The sequence below is a fragment of the Chiloscyllium plagiosum genome, unplaced genomic scaffold (assembly GCF_037043375.1).
Source record: "Chiloscyllium plagiosum isolate Xiang-an unplaced genomic scaffold, Cpla_swu_hap1 HiC_scaffold_1, whole genome shotgun sequence".
In the NCBI taxonomy this organism is placed as follows: domain Eukaryota; kingdom Metazoa; phylum Chordata; class Chondrichthyes; order Orectolobiformes; family Hemiscylliidae; genus Chiloscyllium; species Chiloscyllium plagiosum.
In genome coordinates this window covers 162,317,669-162,341,231 of record NW_028270139.1, presented here as the reverse complement: position 1 = coordinate 162,341,231, position 23,563 = coordinate 162,317,669, and the positions used below count along the sequence as shown (strand labels likewise).

The 23,563-nt window shown below is 45.8% G+C and overlaps 1 protein-coding gene across 5 annotated transcripts in view; it reads right to left on the bottom strand.

Annotated features, from left to right (window-relative positions):
• Positions 1–3,220: 3,220 nt before the first annotated feature.
• cyp26b1 (cytochrome P450, family 26, subfamily b, polypeptide 1) overlaps positions 3,221–23,563 on the bottom strand; it is a 59,394-nt gene continuing 39,051 nt past the window's right edge. For all 5 annotated transcript variants that reach the window (XM_043690169.2, XM_087991902.1, XM_087991907.1 and 2 more), the window contains exons 4-7: positions 15,063–15,338; positions 11,063–11,218; positions 8,177–8,458; positions 3,221–4,450 (exon numbers count right to left, since the gene is read on the bottom strand). In XM_043690169.2, coding sequence (XP_043546104.1) covers positions 4,058–4,450; positions 8,177–8,458; positions 11,063–11,218; positions 15,063–15,338 — 1,107 coding nt within the window. In that variant the 3' untranslated portion in view covers positions 3,221–4,057. The remainder of the gene's footprint in view (positions 4,451–8,176; positions 8,459–11,062; positions 11,219–15,062; positions 15,339–23,563) is intronic.

The window sequence follows — 23,563 nt, the reverse complement described above, 5'->3', positions numbered from 1 at the left end:
CCGTGCATAGATGGTCATGATCGTGGGATTGGAAGGTGCTGCCTGAGGATCTTTAGCGAATCCCTTGCAGTGCACCTCATAGATAGCACACACTGCTGCTACTCAGCTTCGGTGATGGAGGTGGTCTAGGCTGTTTTATGTGTTGGCAATCAATTGGGTCACTGAATGGTATCGAACTTCTTCACTGTTGTCAGAGCTGCACTCATCGAGGCAAGTGGGGAACGTTCCAACACACTCCTGATTTGTAGTGAACAGGCTTCGGGGAGTCAGGAGGTGAGTTACCTGCCGCAGAATTCCTTGCTTCTGATCTGTTCTTGTAGCCACTGTACTTAGACGATTAGTTCAGTTCAGTTTCTAGACAATGGAAACATCCAGATTGTTGATAATGTTGGATTTAGTGATTATAATGTCATTGAATGGCAATGGGAGGTGGTTAGTTTCTCTCTTGCTGGAGATTGTCATCACCTGGTACTTGGAGAAAGTGAGGACTACAGATGTTGAAGATCAGAGTCAAGAGTGTGATGCTGGAAAAATCACAGCAGGTCAGGCAGCATCCAAGGAGCAGGAGAATCGACATTTCGGGCATAAGTCCTTCATCAGGAATGTGGTGGATGAAGGGCTTATGCCCGAAATGTCGATTCTCCTGAATCTTGGATGCTGTGTGACCGGCTGTGTTTTTCCAACACTGCACTCATCACCTGGTACTTGTGTGATGCAAATATCATTCACTACATGTCAGTCCAGGCCTAGATGTTGTCCAGATTTGAATATGAGCTGTTTCAGTGACCAAGGAATTGCATTGTGCAATCATCAGTAAATGTCCCTCAATTCTGTCCTTATGACAGAGGTAAGGTCGTAATGGCTACAAGGGCAGGCTAGAGACTAAGAATCCTGCAGTGAGTAACCCACCTCCTGGCTCCCCAAAACCTGTGCACCATCCACAAGGCACCAGCCAGAAGTGTGATGAATACTCCTCACTGGCCTGGATGGGTGCAGCTCCAGCAACACTCAAGAAGCTTGACACAATATGGGATAAAACAGTCTCGTTGATCAGTACCAGATCCAGCACCTTATAACATCTGCTGCCTCCACTATCAAGCAGTGATCACAGTGTGTACCGGTTAGAATGTCTCACAAACAGTACTTTCAAAGCCCTGCTCTCCAAACACCTGCACTTACGGTAACACTCTTGCAATCCCACTGTATTTCACCACACAGCTCCAAATAATACATTGTTTTTATTCAATTTTGACTCAAAACATTATTTACCAACAGAAAAAAAGTTTCGTTTTTGCACTGCTCTTCTTCCACTTATAAGAACAAGGGGAGCAAATACACAGGATCACCACATTTACACACAGGTTCCTCTCCAAGCCACTCACCATCCTGACTTGGAAATATATCACAGCTCCTTCACTGTCAGAATCCTGGCTTCCATCCCTGAGGGTCAACCCACAGTAGGTGGACTGCAGCAGTTCAATAAGGCAGCTCACCACCACCTTCTCAAGGAGCATCCAAAGATGAGGGACATATATTGCATTGCCTAATCCCATTAATGAATTTTTTTCAAAAGAAGCTTTAAATCGGGATTGATAGAATTTTGGGAGTACCAAGGGAATCAACTGAATATGGGCCTCGGGTGTGAAAGTGGAGCTGATGCAGAAGAACACTATTACATTAGTGAGTGGAGGAACAGGTTAAAGGGGCTGAATGGTCTAATTTTCTGAAGTTCGAATGTGTTGTCAATCACCTGAGAGTCATTTCACATCTGAATGGGTCAAAAACAACTACCAATCTATTCTAATCCCATTATCCAGCATTTGGGCAACACAATAGCTCAGTGGTTAGCACTGTTGCCTCAGAGCACCAGAAACCTGGGTTCAATTCCAGCCTCTGGTGACTGTCTGTGTAGAGTTTACATGTTCTCCCTATAACTGCATGGGTTTTCTCCCACAATCTGAAGATGTGGAGGCAGGTGTATTAGCCATGGGAAATGTAGGGTTGCAGGGATAGGATAAGTGTGATGGGATGCTCTTCAGAGGCCAGTGTGGACTTAGAGTCATAGAGATGTACAGCATGGAAACAGACCCTTTGGTCCAACCCGTCCATGCTGACCATATATCCCAACCTAATCTAGTCCCACCTGCCAGCACCTGGCCCATATCCCTCCAAACCCCTCCTATTCATATACCCATCCAAATGCCTCTTAGATGTTGCAATTGTACCAGCCTCCACCACATCCTCTGGCAGCTCATTCCATACACGTACCATCCTCTGTTTGAAAAAGTTGCCCCTTTTATATCTTTCCCCTCTCACCCTAAACCTATACCCACTCGTTCTGGACTCCCCGACCCCAGGGAAAAGACTTTGCTTATTCACCCTATCCATGTCCCTCATAATTTTGTAAACCTCAATAAGGCACGAGTGGTTAGCACTGCTGCCTCACAGCACCAGGGTCCCAGGTTCGATTCCAGCCTCGGGCGACTGTGTGGAGTTTGCACATCCTCCCCGTGTCTGCGTGGGTTTCCTCCGGGTGCTCCGGTTTCCTCCCACAGTCCAAAGATGTGCAGGTTAGGTGAATTGGCCATGCTAAATTGCCCATAGTGTTAGGTACATTAGTCAGAGGGGGATGGGTTACTCTTCGGAGGGTTGGTGTGGACTTGTTGGGCCGAAGGGCCTGTTTCTCCACTGTAGGGAATCGAATCTAATCTAATCTAAAAAAAGGTCACCCATCAGCCTCCGACTCACAAGGGAAAACAGCCCCAGTCTATTCAGCCTCTCTCGAAAGCTCAAATCCTCCAACCCTGGCAACATGCTTGTAAATCTTTTCTGAACAGTTTCAAGTTTCACAACATCTTTCTGATTGGATGGGCTGAATGGCTTGCTTCCACACTGTAGAGATTCTATGATTCACTTGGCCTGCAGTGTTGTATGCTGTGGCATTGCAAATGTATATTGAAATACATCTTTAATGTTATGAGGGTTTCTGCCTATCCCACCCTTTCAGACCTTCACTCTCACTGAGACAATCACATCCACAGACTCAAGTTCCCATTTATCATAACACACAAACACATTCTCTTGCGCATAAACACACACTTTCTCACACACTCATTCTCTCACACCCAAAAACACACACAGACACTCACACAAACAACACTCACTCTCTCACACATAAACAAACACACGCTCACTCTCTCACACACATTCACACAATGTCTAATCACACAACTCCAAGTAAAAGATTCTTTTGTTCATTTTTTACTAAAACAATATTTACCAACAGAAAAAAATAGTTTCTTTTTACACTAGACGTCTAATTGCAATCTTAAAATAAAAAAAACACAATGACAAATAATCCATGTATAGCTTAAAGATAGGAATAGTACAAATTCAAACCAATTTGTTACTGTTTCTAAGTTTATGCTGAATATAACCAGCATCAGTAATGGATCAACATTCAAAGTGCAAAAGCTGCAACTCTGTTGCAATCTCTAATCAAGTTATATACCTAGAATGGTACTCAGAGTAGGTTTATACATATATATACTTTAAGTAGGAACGCAGGATATATATGTGTTTTTTTAAAGATAGTCTTTTGTTTGATGTCAAATATTTTCTCTTCCACCAACTTTCCTCATTTCTCTCTTCCTGCTTCTCTTGTCTCTCTCCAACACAAATCCTCTTCTGACACTTATCTGCCTCCTCCAGTCTCGATCTCTTCGATTTTGTCCAGAAATAAAATTCTTTGCCTTCCCACTCGGAATTCGCTCTTTGTAGCTCTTCTGTGAGATTTTGTTCCTGTCCAAATTCCCTTGCAGAACAGTCTGTGAGTTGGTTTTCCCAAAGGGATGGGGGGGAGGGGGGTTGTCCTTTACATCTTACATGTTAGTTCATTTTGTTTTGCTTTCAAGTCCAGATACGTTTGCTTTATTGTTGTTGCTTCAGTGAAGGTTTGATGAGGATTGGGGGGAGGTGTGGGTGCAGGGCATGGAGGGTGGGGGGGGATGTTTTTGGGGTGATCAGGGTGGGTGATAGAGTGTTGCAATTGGTTCTGTTACACAGTGGAGCCCAGCATTGTCTCTGTCTCTGGGTCTATCTCGTTCTGGTTGGAATCAAGTCCGGAGAATTTGACTCTCAACCCGTCCACAGGATGAACCACCGGCACCGTCAACATGTTGGGGAAAGTCCGGGAGGCCAGCTCAAAGAGGCTAGTGCTAGCCAGCTCCATGGCCAGCACCTTCAGGATCAGCTTGGCCAGCTCTTTGCCCAGGCAGCTCCTGATGCCCCCTCCGAAAGGGATGTAGCTGAAGCGGTCACCCTTATTCTCGCCCCATTCTTCACTGAAACGGTCAGGGTCGAAGACCTCAGAATTCTGGAAGATGGGAGCCGTATCGTGTGTGTCTCGGATGCTGTACAGGACACTCCAGCCTTTGGGAATCTGACACCCCTGAAAACAAAGCCCATGGAAATAGTTAAACATCCAACTCAAATATTCTGGCACATCATCAAACTACAGCATGGAAGGTTTGGCTTACCCGAGTAATAGAGAAAAGAAAGGTTTGCATTTCTATAGCGCCTCTCGCAATCTCAGGATATAGAGCCATATAGCTCAGAAACATTCCTTTTGGTCAAACCAGTCCACGCTGACCATAATCCATGGGCGGCACGGTGGCACAGTGGTTAGCGCCAGAGAACCCGGGTTCAATTCAATTTTAGATGATACATATTCAGCCTGGAGCCCAGTTACAAGTGGAGTTCCGCTGGGATCAGTTCTGGGTCCTCTGCTGTTTGTAATTTTTATTAATGACTTGGAAGAGGGAGTCGAAGGGTGGGTCAGTAAATTTGCAGACGATACGAAGATTGGTGGAGTTGTGGATAGTGAGGAGGGCTGTTGTCGGCTGCAAAGGGACTTGGATATGATGCAGAGCTGGGCTGAGGAGTGGCAGATGGAGTTCAACCCTGTCAAGTGTGAGGTTGTCCATTTTGGAAGGACAAATAAGAATGCGGAATACAGGGTTAACGGTAGGGTTCTTAGTAAGGTGGAGGAGCAGAGGGATCTTGGGGTCTATGTTCATAGATCTTTGAAAGTTGCCACTCAGGTGGATAGAGCTTGTAAGAAGGCCTATGGTGTATTAGCGTTCATTAGCAGAGGGATTGAATTCAAGAGTCGTGAAGTGATGTTGCAGCTGTACAGGACCTTGGTTAGGCCACATTTGGAGTACTGTGTGCAGTTCTGGTCGCCTCACTTTAGGAAAGATGTGGAAGCTTTGGAGAGGGTGCAGAGAAGATTTACCAGGATGTTGCCTGGAATGGAGAATAGGTCGTACAAGGATAGGTTGAGAGTGCTAGGTCTTTTTTCATTGGAACGGCGAAGGATAAGGGGTGACTTAACAGAGGTTTATAAGATGATCAGAGGAATAGATAGAGTAGACAGTCAGAAACTTTTTCCCCGGGTACAACAGAGTGTTACAAGGGGACATAGATTTAAGATGAAGGGTGGAAGGTATAGGGGGGATGTCACTTCTTTACCCAGAGAGTGGTGGGAGCATGGAATGCGCTGCCTGTGGGAGTGGCAGAGTCAGAATCATTGGTGACCTTAAAGCAGCAATTGGATAGGTACATGGATGGGTGCTTAAGCTAGGACAAATGTTTGGCACAACATCGTGGGCCGAAGGGCCTGTTCTGTGCTGTATTGTTCTATGTTCTATGTCCTAATTCCCGCCTCAGGCAACTGTCTGTGTGGAGTTCGCACATTTTCCCCGTGTCTGCGTGGGTTTCCTCCGGGTGCTCCGGTTTCCTCCCATAGTCCAAAAATGTGCAGGTCAGGTGAATTGGCCATGCTAAATTGCCCGTAGTGTTAGGTGAAGGGGTAAATGTAGGGTGGGTTGCTCTTCGGAGGGTCGATGTAGACTTGTTGGGCCGAAGGGCCTGTTTCCACACTTTAAGTAATCTCCTCTAATATCTAAAAAAAAATCCCAAACTAAACGAGTCCCACCTACCTGTGCTTGATCCATATCCCTCCAAACATTTCTTATTCATATACTTATCCAAATGTCTTTTAAATGTTGTAACTATACTGGCATCCAAATCTTCCTCTGGATGTTAATCCCACACCCTGTGGAAGAAAGTTGCCCCTCGATCATTTTTCAATCTTTCTCCTCTCACCGTAATAATATGCCCTCTAGTCTCCAACCCTACAGAAAAGACATTTGCTATTTGCCTTATGTGTAACCCTCATGACTTTATAAACTTCTATCAAGTCAACCTCCTCAACCTCCTACACCCCAGTGAAAACAGTCCCAGCCTATCCAGCCTTTCCTTATAGCCTTATAGCCTTCCTGGCAACTTCCCGATCAATGTTATCCAAACCCTCTCCAGCTTAATAATATCCTTACTATAACAAGGCAACTAGAACTGGATACCCCAAAGCTTTTCACTTCATTATTATTCAGCACTTTTAAAGATCAAGTAATCTGTTTTATTGATGATGGGCAAACGACAAATTATGTTTGGAATATGTCGGTATTATTTTGAATCTGCCAGAGAGAACAGCTAGTGCTTTATTTCAAGGCCTCATCAGAATGGCAATGAGACAGACACTGAGACTGATCTCCGTACTGCACTGGACTGTCAGACTCGAGCCTGTGATCAGAGGGGGTCTCAATACATGCCCCTTTCCCAACTCCGAGATGAGGCTGCTGGATACTTAAATACCAACAACACTGCCATAAACTCGGATGCATTGCTGTAGCATCCCAGACTGGAATGGCATCAGAGGCTTCACCTCCACCAGCACAGCTCAAGGAGCTCAAAATCACTCTAAAAACTGACTTGAATTTGCATCAAAGAAATAGACTATTTGGCCCATACTGGTATTTCTGTCTTCCCACTTAATCCTACCCTGTTTATCTTCCTCCCTAATTCACTTATCAACTTTCTCCTGGAAATTAACATTTTTCTAAATTCACACATAGGAAGAAGACATTGCAGGCTAGGCCCAGCATTTATTGGCCGTCTCTAGTTGCCCCCTTGAGAAGGGGGCGGGGGGGTAAGTGCCTTCTTGAACTGCTGTAGTCCATGTGCTGTGGATTGACCTACAATGCCCTGAGGGAGGGAATTCCAGGATTTTGACCCAGCGACAGTGAAAGAAAGGCGATATATTTGCACATCAGGGTGGTGAGTGGCTTGGAGGGGAACTTGCAGGAGGTGGTGTTCCCATGTATCTGCTGCCCTTGTCCTTCTGGATGGAAGTGGTCGGGGGTTTGAAAGATGCTAGCTATGGACCTTTGGTGAATTCCTGCAGGGCATCTTGTCGATGTACACCCTGCAGCTACTGAGTGTGGGTGGTTGGACTGAATGCTGAAGCAGAGTGTCAGATCAGACCTGTAGTAACTACTTTCACTTTCCAATGAAAGATTTTCATGAATTTCTTATTGAAGTTATTAATGCGAGAACATCAGAAAAATGAGCAGGAGTTGGCCATTCAACTCATGAATCCTGCCTTGGCATTCAATAATGGTGGAATAGATTCTGGTCTTAACCACAGTTTTCTGACATCCCCATATCAGCCAAATACCTGCCAAACTCAGCCGTGTATATATCGATGACCCAGCCTTACTGCTCTCTGTTGGAGGGATTTCCACCGACTGACAGCCCTCTGAGAGAAGATATTTCTCCATATCTCTGTCTTAGATGGGCGATACCTTCTTTTTCCAACTCTGTCCCCTGCTCCTAGATTTCCTCATAAGCGTCTTAATTGATTGAATCATTTATAATCGCTCATTATTTTAACTTCAATGAGTATCTTAGGTTTATGGAATCTAGTCAGAAAGTCATACAGCATACAAAATGCCCTTCAGCCCATTGGATCGGCACCAACCTATCCACACTAATCCCACTTTCCCGCACTTGACTCAAAGTGTTGAATGTTCTGATATTTCAAGTGCTTGATTTTGATTATTTTGATTGCTGTGATGTATCAGCAACTCAGTTATTATTACAGCAATGCAGATGGAAAAAGGCAAGTGAGCCTTGGGCTTACTGAACTCTATGATAATTCATTCACTGTACAGCACACTGGAAGGTTTTACAGCTCATGCCCTGGGCTCCACGAAGAGAGGTTCTTTTACGTTTTGCTGTGCCTTGTGAAGGGAAGGGCTTGATTTGCACTTACGTCCAACTCAAATGTCTGCAATGCCGTCCTGTAGCCGCCTGAGACCGGTGGAAGCAGACGTAAGACCTCCTTGATGATGCAATCCAGATATTTGAGGCGTACCACTACAGCCATCCTGGGGGTCTCCTCGCACTTGCAGCCATTGTGAAGGATCCCATTACTCCTCAACTCTTCCCGCAGTTTCTCCAGGACCAGAGGGTGCTGCAGGAGCTCGTAGATGAGTGATGTCGTCGCACTCGAGGTAGTTGCGAAGGCAGCGAAGATCAGTTCCACTGTAGATTCCTGAAGTAGGGAGGTGACACATTGAGAATGACATTAGGTTTTTCTCAGAGAGACAGGTCCTTGTGCCCAGCTAGTCTGGGTTTCTGAAATGAGGAGGAATTTCTTCTCTCAGAGGGTCGTGAGCATTTGGAACTCCTTGCCACCGAGAGCTGTTGGGGCAGAGTCCTTGCACATAGTTAAGGCTGAGATAGATTCTTGGTCCATCGGGGAATCAAGGGCTATAGGGAAAGGGCAGGAAAGTGGATGTCGGAAGTTTCAGATCAGCTATGATGCCAGTGAACAGCAGGGCAGCTTCGAGGGGCTGAATGGCCACCTCCTGTTCCTATTTCTTATGATCTTAGATGCACATTAGTGCACCACATGAGTGCCTTTTTCACAGAAAATGATGAATTGTTCCAAAGACAGAAGGAAAGAGTTCCTGCTTTCATGTTTGTCCAAAGCAAGGAGTTCAATGCAGCTAAATGTGAGGTGATTCACTTTGGGAAGAATAACAGGAAGGCACTGGGTCAATGGAAAGATTCTTGGTAGTGTGGATGTGCAGAGGGATCTTGGAGTCCATGTACATAGATCCCTGAAAGTTGCCACCCAGATGGATAGTGCTGTTAAGAAGGCATACGGTGTGTTAGGTTTCATTGGTAGAGGGATTGAGTTCTGGAACCGCAATATTATGCTGCAACTATACAAAACGCTGGTGCGGCCACACTTGGAATATTGTGTACAGTTCTGGTCCCCATATTTTGGGAAGGATGTGGAAGCATTGGAAAAGGTGCAGAGCAGATTTACCAAGATGTTGCCTGGTCTGGAGCGAAGGTCTTATGAGGAAAGGCTGAGAAACTTTGAACCTGTTCTCATGGGCAAGAAGAAGGCTAAGAGGGGATTTGATAGAGACATACAAGATGATCAGAGGATTAGATAGGGTAGACAGTGAGTCTTTTTCCTAGGATGATGATGTCAGCTTGTACAAGGGGGCATAACTACAAATTATGACAGATTTAAGACAGATGTCAGAGGCAGGTTCTTTATGCAGAGAGTGGTAAGGGCGTGGAATGTCCTACTTGCTAATGTAGTCAACTCAGCCACATTAGGGAGATTTAAACAGTCCTTGGATAAGCACATGGGTGATGATGGGATAGTGTAGGAAGATGGGCTTAGATTAGTTCACAGGTCAGCGCAACATTGTGGGCCGAAGGGCCTGTTCTGCGCTGTATTGTTCTATGTTCTATGTTCTATAAACATAAGGTCGTCAGTAATAAATGCAATAGAGAGAGTTCAGGAGAAACTTCTGAAGGTTATGCTGACAGGGTGACAGAGAATAATAAAGGCAAAATACTGTGGTTGCTAGAAACCTGAAACAAACATCAAGAATGTTGCAGAGTCTTAGCAGCATCTATGCAGGGGGAAACAGAGTTAACATTTCAAGTCGGGTGTGACTTTTCTTCAGATAGAGAGCATCTATCTGGGAGATGTGTCTGAAAGTTATCGAGTTTCAGGAGAGAGATCAAGGAAGGATTCTTCACACAATGGGTGGTAAACATTGCTCATTTAGTTGCACAATGACAGCAAGAAGCTATTTAACCTGTCACACCTCTTCATTCCCTGTATACCCACAAGACAATGATCAGAAGATGAATAGATTAAGGATTTACTCTCTGGAAGAGTTTGTAAGGAACGAGAGGCATCCTCAGGAAGATTCTGAAAGGGCTGGACAGGGTAGACACTGTGAAGGTGGTGGCGGGGGGGGGGGGGAATGGTGGTTCAGTGGTTAGCTCTGCTCTTCACAGCGCCAGGAATCTGGGTTCGATTCCTGTCTCGGGTGACTGTCTGTGTGGAGTTTGCACATTCTCCCCGTGTCTGTGTGTGTTTCCTCTGGGTGCTCCGTTTTCCTCCCAAAATCCAAAGATGTGCAGGTCAGGTGAATTGGCCGTGCTAAATTGCCCAGGGTGTTCAGGGTAAATGTAGGGGAATTGGTCTGGGTGGGTTACTCTTCGGAGGGTCAGTACGGACTTGTTGGGCCGAAGGGCCTGTTTCCATACGGTAGTAATATAATGTAATCTAAAAAAACACCAGGGCACAGTCTTGGGATACGGGGCTGGTCATTTAGGACTGAGATATCCTTGGAATTCTCTACCCTAGAATATTGTAAATGCTCAGTTGATGACTGCAGTCAGGGCTAAGATCAATATATCTGTGGACATCAGGGAAATCAAGGGATATTGACTTCAGGCAAAGATGTGGAGTTGGGTTAAAATAAAAATTAACCATCAACTATTGAAAGTGGAGGAGGCTGAGAGGACCAATGGCTTACTCCTACTCCTGTTTACTTTATTCTTATCCCATAATATCTCCAATAATTGCAGTCTAATAATCTCACCTTAAAATTGACTAACAATCTCACATCAATTGACACTTGTGGCAGAGTTACAAATTTCGACCACGCTTTGTGAGAACACGATGTGGAGGAGCTGGTGCTGGACTGGGAGGACAAAGTTAAAAATCGAGCTCTGTGCCTCCTGATAGTGGCCAGTTCTGCTCCCAGCTGACACTCCAACTAATGGCACGCACGTGGTATTTTTGTTGGGAATGGGATATGGATGAATTTATTACCTTCAGTTCCTGCATAGTGAGTTCTTTCCCTTGTTCCCTGGCACTGTCTATCAGAATGTCCAAAGCATCAGAGTAATCCTTGTCTTCTTTGCACTGCAGTTTTTCACTGATGGCTTTTTCCAGGTATTTGTGAAGATTGTCCCGGGCTCGCATTCCCTGTAAAAAGGAGCACCGGTCAACAGATGAGGACATAGTTCGTTCTTTGTTGATCAAGAGATACGTAGGGATGCAGATTGCTGAGTCTGGGAAGTAACATCGTGAGGGAGCTGGATTATCATCAGTACAGATACAGTCAGTAACACAGGGTACTGGGGGGAGTGGGGTTACTGAGTGACAGTGTGAGGGACCTGGATTAACATCAGTACAGATACAGTCAGTAACACAGGGTACTGGGGGGAGAGGGATTACTGAGTGACAGTGTGAGGGAGCTGAATTAACATCAGTACAGATACAGTCAGTAACACAGGGCGCTGGGGGAGAGGTGTTACTGAGTGACAGCGTGAGAGAGCTGGATTAACATCAGTACAGATACAGTCAGCAACGCAGGGCGCTGGGGGAGAGGTGTTACTGAGTGACAGTGTGAGGGGACTGGATTAACATCAGTACAGGTACAGTCAGTAACACAGAGCAGTGGGGAGAGAGGGGTTACTGAGTGACAGTGTGAGGGAGTTGGATTAACATCAGTACAGATACAGTCAGCAACGCAGGGCACTGGCGGATTGGGGTTACTGAGTGACAGTGTGAGGGAGCTGGATTATCAGTACAAATACAGTCAGTAACACAGGGCACTGGGGAGAGAGGGGGTTACTGAGTGACAGTGTGAGGGAGCTGGATTAACATCATTACAGATACAGTCACTAGTATAGGGCGCTGGGAGAGAGGAGTTACTGAGTGACTGTGTGAGGGAGCTGGATTATCAGTACAGATAGTGTCAGTAACACAGGGTACTGGGGGGAGAAGGGTTACTGAGTGACAGTGTGAGGGAGCTGGATTAACATCAGTACAGATACAGTCAGTAACACAGGACGCTGGCTGAGAGGGGTTACTGAGTGACTGTGTGAGGGAGCTGGATTATCAGTACAGATACAGTCAGTAACACGGGGCACTGGGGAGAGAGGGGTTACTGAGTGACAGTGTGTGGGAGATGGATTAACATCAGTACAGATACAGTCAGTAGCACGGGGCACTGGGGAGAAAGGGGTTACTGAGTGACAGTGTGTGGGAGATGGATTAACATCAGTACAGGTACAGTCAGTAACACAGAGCAGTGGGGAGAGAGGGGTTACTGAGTGACAGTGTGAGGGAGCTGGATTAACATCAGTACAGATACAGTCAGCAACGCAGGGCACTGGGGGAGAGGGGTTACTGAGTGACAGTGTGAGGGAGCTGGATTATCAGTACAAATACAGTCAGTAACACAGGGCACTGGGGAGAGAGGGGGTTACTGAGTGACAGCGTGAGGGAGCTGGATTAACATCAGTACAGTTACAGTCACTAGCACGGGGCGCTGGGAGAGAGGAGTTGTGAGTGACAGTGTGAGGGAGCTGGATTATCAGTACAGATACAGTCAGTAACACAGGGTACTGGGGGGAGAGGGGTTACTGAGTGACAGTGTGAGGGAGATGGATTAACATCAGTACAGATACAGTCAGTAACACAGGACGCTGGCAGAGAGGGGTTACTGAGTGACTGTGTGAGGGAGCTGGATTATCAGTACAGATACAGTCAGTAACACGGGGCACTGGGGAGAGAGGGGTTGCTGAGTGACAGTGTGTGGGAGATGGATTAACATCAGTACAGATACAGTCAGTAGCACGGGGCACTGGGGAGAAAGGGGTTACTGAGTGACAGTGTGTGGGAGATGGATTAACATCAGTACACATACAGTCAGTAACACAGGGTACTGGGGGAGTGGGGTTACTGAGTGACAGTGTGATGGAGCTGAATTAACATCAGTACAGATACAGTCAGTAACACAGGGTGCAGGGGGTGGGAGGTTACTGAGTGACAGTGTGAGGGAGCTGGATTAACATCAGTACAGATACAGTCAGTAACACAGTGCGCTGGGGGAGAGGGATTAATGAGTGACAGTGTGAGGGAGCTGGATTAACATCAGTACAGACACAGTCAGTAACACAGGACGCTGGGGGAGAGGAGTTACTGAGTGACAGTGTGAGGGAGCTGGATTAACATCAGTACACATACAGTCAGTAACACAGGGTACTGGGGGAGTGGGGTTACTGAGTGACAGTGTGATGGAGCTGAATTAACATCAGTACAGATACAGTCAGTAACACAGGGTGCAGGGGGTGGGAGGTTACTGAGTGACAGTGTGAGGGAGCTGGATTAACATCAGTACAGATACAGTCAGTAACACAGTGCGCTGGGGGAGAGGGATTAATGAGTGACAGTGTGAGGGAGCTGGATTAACATCAGTACAGACACAGTCAGTAACACAGGACGCTGGGGGAGAGGAGTTACTGAGTGACAGTGTGAGGGAGCTGGATTAACATCAGTACAGATACAGTCAGTAACGCAGGGCACTGGGGGAGAGGGATTAATGAGTGACAGTGTGAGGGAGCTGGATTAACATCAGTACAGATACAGTCAGCAACGCAGGGCGCTGGGGGAGAGGGGTTACTGAGTGACAGTGTGAGGGAGCTGGATTAACATCAGTATAGATACAGTCAGTAACGCAGGGCGCTGGGGGAGAGGGATTAATGAGTGACAGTGTGTGGGAGCTGGATTAACATCAGTACAGATACAGTCGGTAAGGCAGGGCGCTGGGGGAGAGGGGTTAATGAGTGACAGTGTGAGGGAGCTGGATTAACATCAGTACAGATACAGTCAGTAACACAGGACGCTGGCTGAGAGGGGTTACTGAGTGACTGTGTGAGGGAGCTGGATTATCAGTTCCGATACAGTCAGTAACATGGGGCACTGGGGAGAGAGGGGTTACTGAGTGACAGTGTGTGGGAGATGGATTAACATCAGTACAGATACAGTCAGTAGCACGGGGCACTGGGGAGAAAGGGGTTACTGAGTGACAGTGTGTGGGAGATGGATTAACATCAGTACAGATACAGTCAGTAGCACGGGGCACTGGGGAGAAAGGGATTACTGAGTGACAGTGTGTGGGAGATGGATTAACATCAGTACAGATACAGTCAGTAACACAGGGCCCTGGGGAGAGGGGTTACTGAGTGACAGTGTGGGGGAGCTGGATTAACATCAGTACAGATACAGTCAGTAACACAGGGCCCTGGGGGAGAGGGGTTACTGAGTGACAGTGTGAGGGAGCTGGATTAACATCAGTACACATACAGTCAGTAACACAGGGTACTGGGGGAGTTGGGTTACTGAGTGACAGTGTGATGGAGCTGAATTAACATCAGTACAGATACAGTCAGTAACACAGGGTGCAGGGGGTGGGAGGTTACTGAGTGACAGTGTGAGGGAGCTGGATTAACATCAGTACAGATACAGTCAGTAACACAGTGCGCTGGGGGAGAGGGATTAATGAGTGACAGTGTGAGGGAGCTGGATTAACATCAGTACAGACACAGTCAGTAACACAGGACGCTGGGGGAAAGGGGTTACTGAGTGACAGTGTGAGGGAGCTGGATTAACATCAGTACAGATACAGTCAGTAACGCAGGGCACTGGGGGAGAGGGATTAATGAGTGACAGTGTGAGGGAGCTGGATTAACATCAGTACAGATACAGTCGGTAAGGCAGGGCGCTGGGGGAGAGGGGTTAATGAGTAACAGTGTGAGGGAGCTGGATTATCAGTACAGATACAGTCAGTAACACAGGGCACTGGGGAGAGAGAGGTTACTGAATGACAATGTGAGGGAGCGGGATTAATATCAGCACAGATACAGTCAGTAACACAGGGCACTGGGGAGAGAGAGGTTACTGAGTGACAGTGTGAGGGAGCTGGATTAACATTAGCGGAGATATAATTTTGATTGCAGAATTCTGTCCTTAAGCAACCTACCTTCCTGTAACCGCTAAATGGAAAGTCTAGAGGTAAGGAGAACAGGTTGGCGACAAGTTGTTCAAAGCTTTCCGATAAGAGATTCAGTTCAGTCTCAGATACACGGAATCCCAGTAAGACCCGGACTGCGATACGGAACGTGAGCTTCTTGGCCTCATGGTAAACGGTGATGGGCTCCCCACTGCTGCTCCAGTCTCGAATACCATCCTGAATGGCTTGCTGGATCTTGGGAAGGTAGCATTCCAGGGCATAATGGCTGAAAACCTTGGCAAAGATCTGGGAATTAAAAGACAATCAACAGAGATTTTAGCTCTTTCTCCATAAGCCAGCATCAGGGTCAAGATCAGCATTTACTGCTCAGTTTCAACACAGATGGGAATTTAGGAATCGACATCTGCTGCATAGAGACATGGACCAGCTAAAGAGGATGGGTTTCTGTCCCTAAGAGACATTATTGAAACTGATGAGTTTTTAACCACAATCAGATATTCCCTTTTCCCCCGAATTGACACTAATCAATGCAGAAAGGGAACATGGTAAATTTTAATCAGCCTCACTGATAAATGCTCTCATTTGCTGACTTCAAAGAGTGCTGTTTTAAATTCAGAACATTACTGAATGGGACAGATCTTGCTGATGCTGTTTCATTTCCGGGTGTTGTTCTGAAACACTGAGTTCCTCTGGTAAAATTAATCCCCTGTGGAAAGATCCCAATGGCCACGGTGGTGAAGTGACTCAGATCCCCAGCTTGGGAAAAGTCTCAGTCTTTTCAACATTCCCAACTCACTCTGCTGAAGCGCAATTGAGGGATACAGTGAGGGGGGAGTGAGGGATACAGTGAGGGGGAGTGAGGGATACAGTGAGGGGGAGTGAGGGATACCGTGAGGGGGAGTGAGGGATACAATAAAGATTGAGTGAGGGATACAGTGAGGGGGACTGAGGGATACTGTGAGGGGGGAGTGAGGGATACAATGAAAAGGGAGTGAGGAATACAGTGGGGGAGGAATGAGGGATATAGTGAGGGGGGCGTGAGGGATACTGTGAGGAGCAAGTGAGGAATACAGTGAAGGGGGAGTGAGGGATACAATGAAGTGGGAGTGAGGGATACATTGAGGGGGGAGTGAGGGATACAGTGAGGGGGGAGTGAGGGATACAATGAAAAGGGAGTGAGGAATACAGTGGGGGAGGAATGAGGGATACAGTGAGGGGGGCGTGAGGGATACTGTGAGGAGCAAGTGAGGAATACAGTGAAGGGGGAGTGAGGGGTACAGTGAGGGGGAGTGAGGAATACTGTGAGGAGCGAGTGAGGGATACAGTGAGGGGGGAGTGAGGGATACAATGAAGAGGGAGTGAGGGATACATTGAGGGGGGAGTGAGGGATACAGTGAGGGAGGACTGAGGGATACCGTGAGGGGGGAGGGAGGGATACAGTGAGGAGTAAGTGAGGGAAACAATTAAGAGGGAGTAAGGGGTACAGTGAGGGGCAAGTGAGAGATACTGTGAGTGGGAGTGAGGGATACAGTGAGGGGGGAGTGAGGGATACAATGAAGAGGATGTGAGGGATATATTGAGGGGGAGTGATGGATACAGTGAGGAGAGAGTGAGGAATACAGTGAGGAGTGAGTGAGGGACACAGTGAGAAGGGAGTGAGGGGCATTGGGGGATAGAGAGAGAAGGAATTTGGGATATAGTGAAGAGGGATTAAGGGTATTGTGAGGAGGAATTGGAGGGATATTATGAGAAATATTTGAGGATACTATGAAGAAGGATTGAGGGATAAAGTGAGGAGGGAGTGAGGGACATAGTCAGAAGAGATTGAGGGATATAGAGAGGGGGAATTAAAACACAGTGAGGTGGGGTTGAGGGATACAAAGAGAGGATTGAAGGATATATTGAGGATATCTAGTGAGGACAGTAAGGAGGTATTGAGGGATTAAGTGAGGAAGGATTGGGGCATACAACTAAAAGTTTTTGAGGGTGCAATGAGGAGGGATTGAGGGATACTGAGAGGAGAGATTGAGCATTATAGTGAAGGACTAGAGAGGAAGGATGACAGATTCAGATAGAGAGAGAGGTATGGAGAGAGGATTGAGGGATACAGTGAGGAGAGATTGAGGGCTACAGCTCGAAGGACTGAGGGATATAGTGTGAATGTGGATAGGTTAGTAAATCTATGAAAAATGCATGGAATGTTTGGCGAAAGGTCTGTTATTTTTTCCCTGATGCTAGAGTAAGTGCTCCTGATGTCAATCATTCATTGTTTCTGAAGGAGAATGAGAACGGGAGAGAGAGTGTATACTGGCAGCACTCGGACTCAGAGGGGAATGGAACAATTCAGCTCCCGACCTTTAAAAGCAGCCTCAGTGGAGGTGGTTTTCCTGGTCTCAGAATAGGTAAGATTTTCCTGGCCCTGTTTCTATACATTTATATAATTCACTTTCAGCTGTCTGCTGTTCAAAGAATCTCCAGGTTCAGACTGGCTCCACCCATCCCTGCCACAAAGTAAATCAATCCCATTTTTCTCAATTATAAAGCTGGCTCTATGTCCTTGCATTGAGATATTTGACTGTCACTGTTAAATAATAAAGACACAAGTGTGCACAGTAGCGTTTGGGAACTGTTGCCATGTGTCACGGTGATGATTAAGCAAGTAAAGTGAATTGTAGACAGCAAAAGAGCTGGCAAAGGTTATAGATGACAGCACTGATATAAAACAAAGTATCAACTGGTGAGGACATCACTGTATGTACCGTGTTACTTTAAGGCAGTTCTCAGTGGAAGGTGCCATATTCTTACACTACAGGCTTATAATATAACACAATGCCATCTCACAGTGCAACACACTGCAGGCTGTCAACATATCATTTAGTGTCACACTGTAGCATTTTGTAGGTTTGTAATAAACACACTGGAGACTTTCAATGTAATACACTGCAATGTAACTGCTGTAAATCTGCTCTGTAATATGAATATTTGCATCCTAACACCCTGTAAACTCTGACTGTGACTGTCCACATCTGCCATCAGAGGGAAAGATATAGAAACAGGATTATACCATTCAGTCCCTTGTGGATACTCTACAATTTAACATGACCACGTCTGAGTGAACACTTTGATGCCTTTTAGCCACTCTATCCCTGTAACCCATTCCTAATCAGAAATCTATTAATTTCTACATTGAACATTCTCAAAGATTGAGCTTCCACAGCGCTCTGGGATAGACAATGCCAAAGATTCACAGCTCTCTGGGTGAACAAAATTCTCCTTGGCTCAATCTAAAGGGCATTCCCGTCATTTTTAAATTGTGTGCCCTGGTTCCTGGACTCCCTGACCAAACAAATACCTTCTCAGGAATGGTCACTGAACCCAAAGCATTAACTCAGACTTCTGTCCACAGATGTTGCCAGAACTACTGAGCAATTTCCAGCAATTTCGGTTTCTATGTAGAGAAACATCTTGCCCGCACTTTGTTTATCCCTTTAAGGATTTTGCTGTGTTTTTTTAAATTTATTCACGGGATAAAGGCATCACTGGTCAGGCCAGCATGTATTGCCCCTTCCTAATTGCCCAGAGGGCAGTTAAGAGACAACCACATTGCTGTGGGTCTGGAGTCACATGGAGGCCAGACCAGACAAAGATGGCAGTTTCCTTTTCTAAAGGGCATTAGGGAACTAGATTTTTTTTTCCAACAATTGACAATATCATCATTAGACTCAATTCCAAATTTTCATTGAATTCAAATTCCACCATCTGGCATGGTTGGATTCGAACCCAGGTCCCCAAAACATTGCCTGGGTCTCCTGGTTAGCAGTGCAGCGATAATACAACTATGTCACTGCCTCGCCAATTAGCTCGCCATTCATTCTTCAAAACTCTAGAGAATACAGGCACACTTTGTCCAATCTCTCTTCATTGGACAGTCCAACCATCCCAGGGATAGGTCTGGTGAGACCTCCCACTTTGGCAATAATGACTTTTCTGAGACAAGGAGAAGAATACTATACACTCCATTCTAGGTGTAGTGCAACCAAGCTCTTGTACAATTGAAACAAGGCTTCACTACTCCTGAACTCATATCTTCTTTTGATAAGGCTAACATTCCATTAGCCTTGCTTCTGATCTTAAAGTAGGATAAAAGGCCGGCACAAAATTGAGGGCCGAAGGGCCTGTACTGTGCTGTACTATTCTATGTTCTGTGTTAGCTTACTGCACCTACATGTTAGCCTTCAGTGAATTATCAACAAGAATATCTAGGTCCTTTTGTATATCTACTCTTACCAACCTCATCATTTCAAAAATATCCATCTAAAGTGGATAACATTTTTACACATTAAATTCCATCTGCTATGTTCCTGCCCATTCATTGTGGGTACCCAAATCCTCCTGAAAACATTTTACATCTTCCTCACAACTCACATTCCCACTGAGTTTATTATCACAAATTTGGAAATTTTGTCCCCACTTCAAGTATTGATGTATATTGTGAACAGCTGGAACCTAAGAACTGATCCTTATGACACCACACTAGTCACAGCCAATATGAGAATGATCCATTTATTCCTACTGTCTGTTAATCAATCCTTAAACCTTGCCAGTATACACCTCTGTAAATCACCTTAAATCAGTGCCTCCGGTAATTCACCTCTCCACACACACATGCACACACACTCACACTCACACACACTCTCACACAAACACATGCACACTCACATAAACACACACGCACACAAAGACTCACACACACACACAGGCTCACACACACTCTCACACAAACACATGCACACTCACATAAACACACACACACAAAGACTCACATACACACACACACAAAGACACACACACACTCTCACACAAACACACGCACACTCACATAAACACACACACACAAAGACTCACACACACACGCATGCACACAAACACTCACACACACATGCACACAAACACAATTACATACACACATGCACAGCCACATAAACATGTACACAAATACACACACGCACGCACATACATGCACACTAACACACAAACACACATTCACATACACACAAACACATGCACACAAACACAAGCACATACACACACGCACATGCACACACACGCACAAATATACACACACACACCCATGCGTGCATACACACTCTCACACAAATGCTCACACAAATATACACACACATACTCATACAAACGCATGCCTCACACCTACACATGCGCACAAACACACATCCATTCACACAAATGCACGCGCGCACACACAAACATACACACACATTCACACACACACACTCACACATACACACACACACGCTCAAAAATACACACACACCACACTCACACACACACACTCACACACACACACGCCACACACACACACACTCACATACACACACACACTCAAAAATACACACACCACACTCACACACACTCACACACACACATACACACACACCACACACACACCACACACACACACACTCACATACACACACACACATACACCACACTCATACACACTCACACACACACACACTCAAAAATACACACACACCACACACACACACTCACACACACACATACACACACACACCACACACACACACTCACATACACACACACACACACATACAGCACACTCACACACACACACTTACACACACACACACATACAGCACACTCACACACACACTTACACACACACACACACACACACATGGGTGAGGTACACTGGTGGCATAGGAAAGGGAGCTTTCTGTCAGGAAGAATGTTGGAAAGTTTAAAAGAGAACAAGAAATTATTTTCTTTCTGAATTCACAATTCAAATAATTCATCCAATCTCCCTCAGTTGCCTCCGAAAGGGAATTGGATTGAAAAGGAAACATTTGCTGGACTTAGATAGGGAAACATCAGAGGGGAGAAGAGCCAATTGGAGAGATCTTTCAGCGTATTAGTATGGGTAAAATGGCCTTACTAATGCTATGCGATTCCATCACAGCCCACAGCCTGGAAGTATTTATTTTCTGGTGGCTTTACTAACAATTTTTTGCTGAGCTTGGTTCCTTTCTGACACTTGATGGGAGATTTATTCCTTAATTTAGCCCAGAGCTCATCCCGAATCTGCTACTTGATGCAGCAGCTCCCCCATGTTGTAATGTACTGCCATTACAGCCTCCTCGCAGACTTTGGCACCATTGCAGTTTTGCACAAACTGGGGAGGTGACGCCAGGGATGGGAGCTGGTACTGTGCCTAGCTCTGACTGACAAAAGTTGCAAATGTGCCATTTGCCTGCTCCCACCTCAATGTTTAGACCAGTCCAATCCTAGAGAGTTAGACGCTGCAGAACTGGGTCAGGAGTTCCACCTGATTTAGCATGTTGCAGGTTCAGGTACCAACACCCCAGGATTTGACCATGTAACACAACCTGTCTCTCCCCAGTGCAGTGCTGAGGGAAGTGTTACACTGTCAGAAGTAACATCTGTAAGAACGAAACCTTCCCCCACTGTCCCTGCTCAATACACCGATATGACAAAGGGCAGATGATCTGGCAGTTTGCACACTGCTCTCGGTGGGAGCTTGCTGTGCTGAAGCTGACTGCTGCTCCTTTCTCCAACTCAATCGCAGGTGTGGGCATTGCTGGCCAAGCCAGTATTTGTTGCCCACTCCTAGTTGCCCAGAGAGGAGTCAGGCTGGGTAAAACCAGTAGGTTACCATTTCGAAAAGGACATTCCTCAACCAAATTGGTATCAACCACAGCACACGGGAGGCAGCGGTTCAAGAAGGCAGCTAATCACCATCTTCTCAAGGGGCAACTAGGGACGGGCAATAAAAAGTGCTGGCCAGCCAGCGACTCCCACTTCCTACAGGTGAAGAAAGAAAATGGTTTTGCAATTGTTATTAGACTTGTGATTCCAAATTTTAATTGACTTCAGATTCAACCATGGTGAGATTCAAATCCCGCTCATTGCCTTGATCACTGGATCAATATATCTAGTGGTAAAATCACTAGACCATTGCCTTCTACAGCAGTAACCACACTTCATTCACTGAAACATCCTGAGTTTGAGAAAGACATCCTGCCTGCAGGTATAATGTCAATCTCCTTTATTACAGAAATTGAGGAAAAGCATTGAGAACCATCAGACCAAACACCCCTGTTCCTCACACGGACTGCTCTCAGGGTTCTATGTGGCCCATGTCAGCCTCTACAATTTGAGTTAGATTCAATAGGAACATGGTTCTGAAATTCATACTTTAGGCTCCAATTGATGCACTTAAGCAGCCCATTCCAACAAAGGCTTTGAGCCTCCCACTGCGCGCCACTTAGCTGAAATCTGGGTGATGTTATGTGTTCTTAATAAAGGCATACCCCCAAATGACTGCTTTTTGTGTGGGTTTATAGTTATTGGCCCATCAGTTAATACTCTCCCTGGTGCTTAAGTCATTTTATACACCACCATTTGACAAAATAGGCTCAGCCAAACACTGGTGCCAAGTCAGAGTATGCCCATTGAAGGAATCCATATTTCATTCAGGGAAAAGAGAGAATGCGGACTGAGGAGACACATAAATGAGAGGGAGAAAAGGGAAGCTTCATATTGAAACAGCAATTGCTGGAAATTTTCAGCAGGTGAAGCTCAGACTTTGTGAAAGAAATTTGGAATTAACGTCCACTGATGATCATGTAACCATTGTCAATTGTCATTAAAACACCATCTGGTTCACTAATGTCCTTTAGGGAAGGAAACTGCCATCCTTATCTGGTCTGGCCTACATGTGACTACAGACCCACAGCAATGTGTTTGGCTCTTAACTGCCCTCTGGGCAATTAGGGATGGGCAATAAATGCTGGATTAGAGTGGTGCTGGAAAAGCACAGCAGTTCAGGCAGCATCCGAGGAGCAGGAAAATCAACGTTTCGGGCAAAAGCCATTCATCAGGAATATTGCCAGCGATGCCCTCATCCTGTGAACCACCAAAAAAACCACCAAATGATGCCATTCAGACACAACAAAGCATTTCTGTTGAAAGGTCTTCAGTTTGAAATCTTAACTCAGTTCCACGGCAGTTTCAGCATCTGCAATGTTGTTTACTACTGTACTGGACAGCAAGGTTTTGATGGTTAAGGGAACATGTTAGCATATGAGTTCCAGGGAACAGAGAGATTCAAGAGTTCTACCTTCCCACACCACTCCACACCCCAATCTGTGTCCCTTTGCTTCCTATTAGGGGAAGAACAGACATGAGTTCTGTTGTGACGCCTCATTATTGGATAAGTTGATGACACCCACTGTCCAGCTCTTGAGTAAACAATGCTAACTTTGAACCCTTTGAATACATGGAGAAGCCTCGAACAGAAGGAGGGAAACATTTGATAGGAGATAAAAGAATGAGATTGGAAAGACAGTGACACCAGAGAAGGCTGAGTGTCATTGAGTCAGTCATAGGGAAAGGCTCAGGAGAAGCCATGGAAACAATCTTTCTGAGTTGGTTTACCATCAATCAGTTAA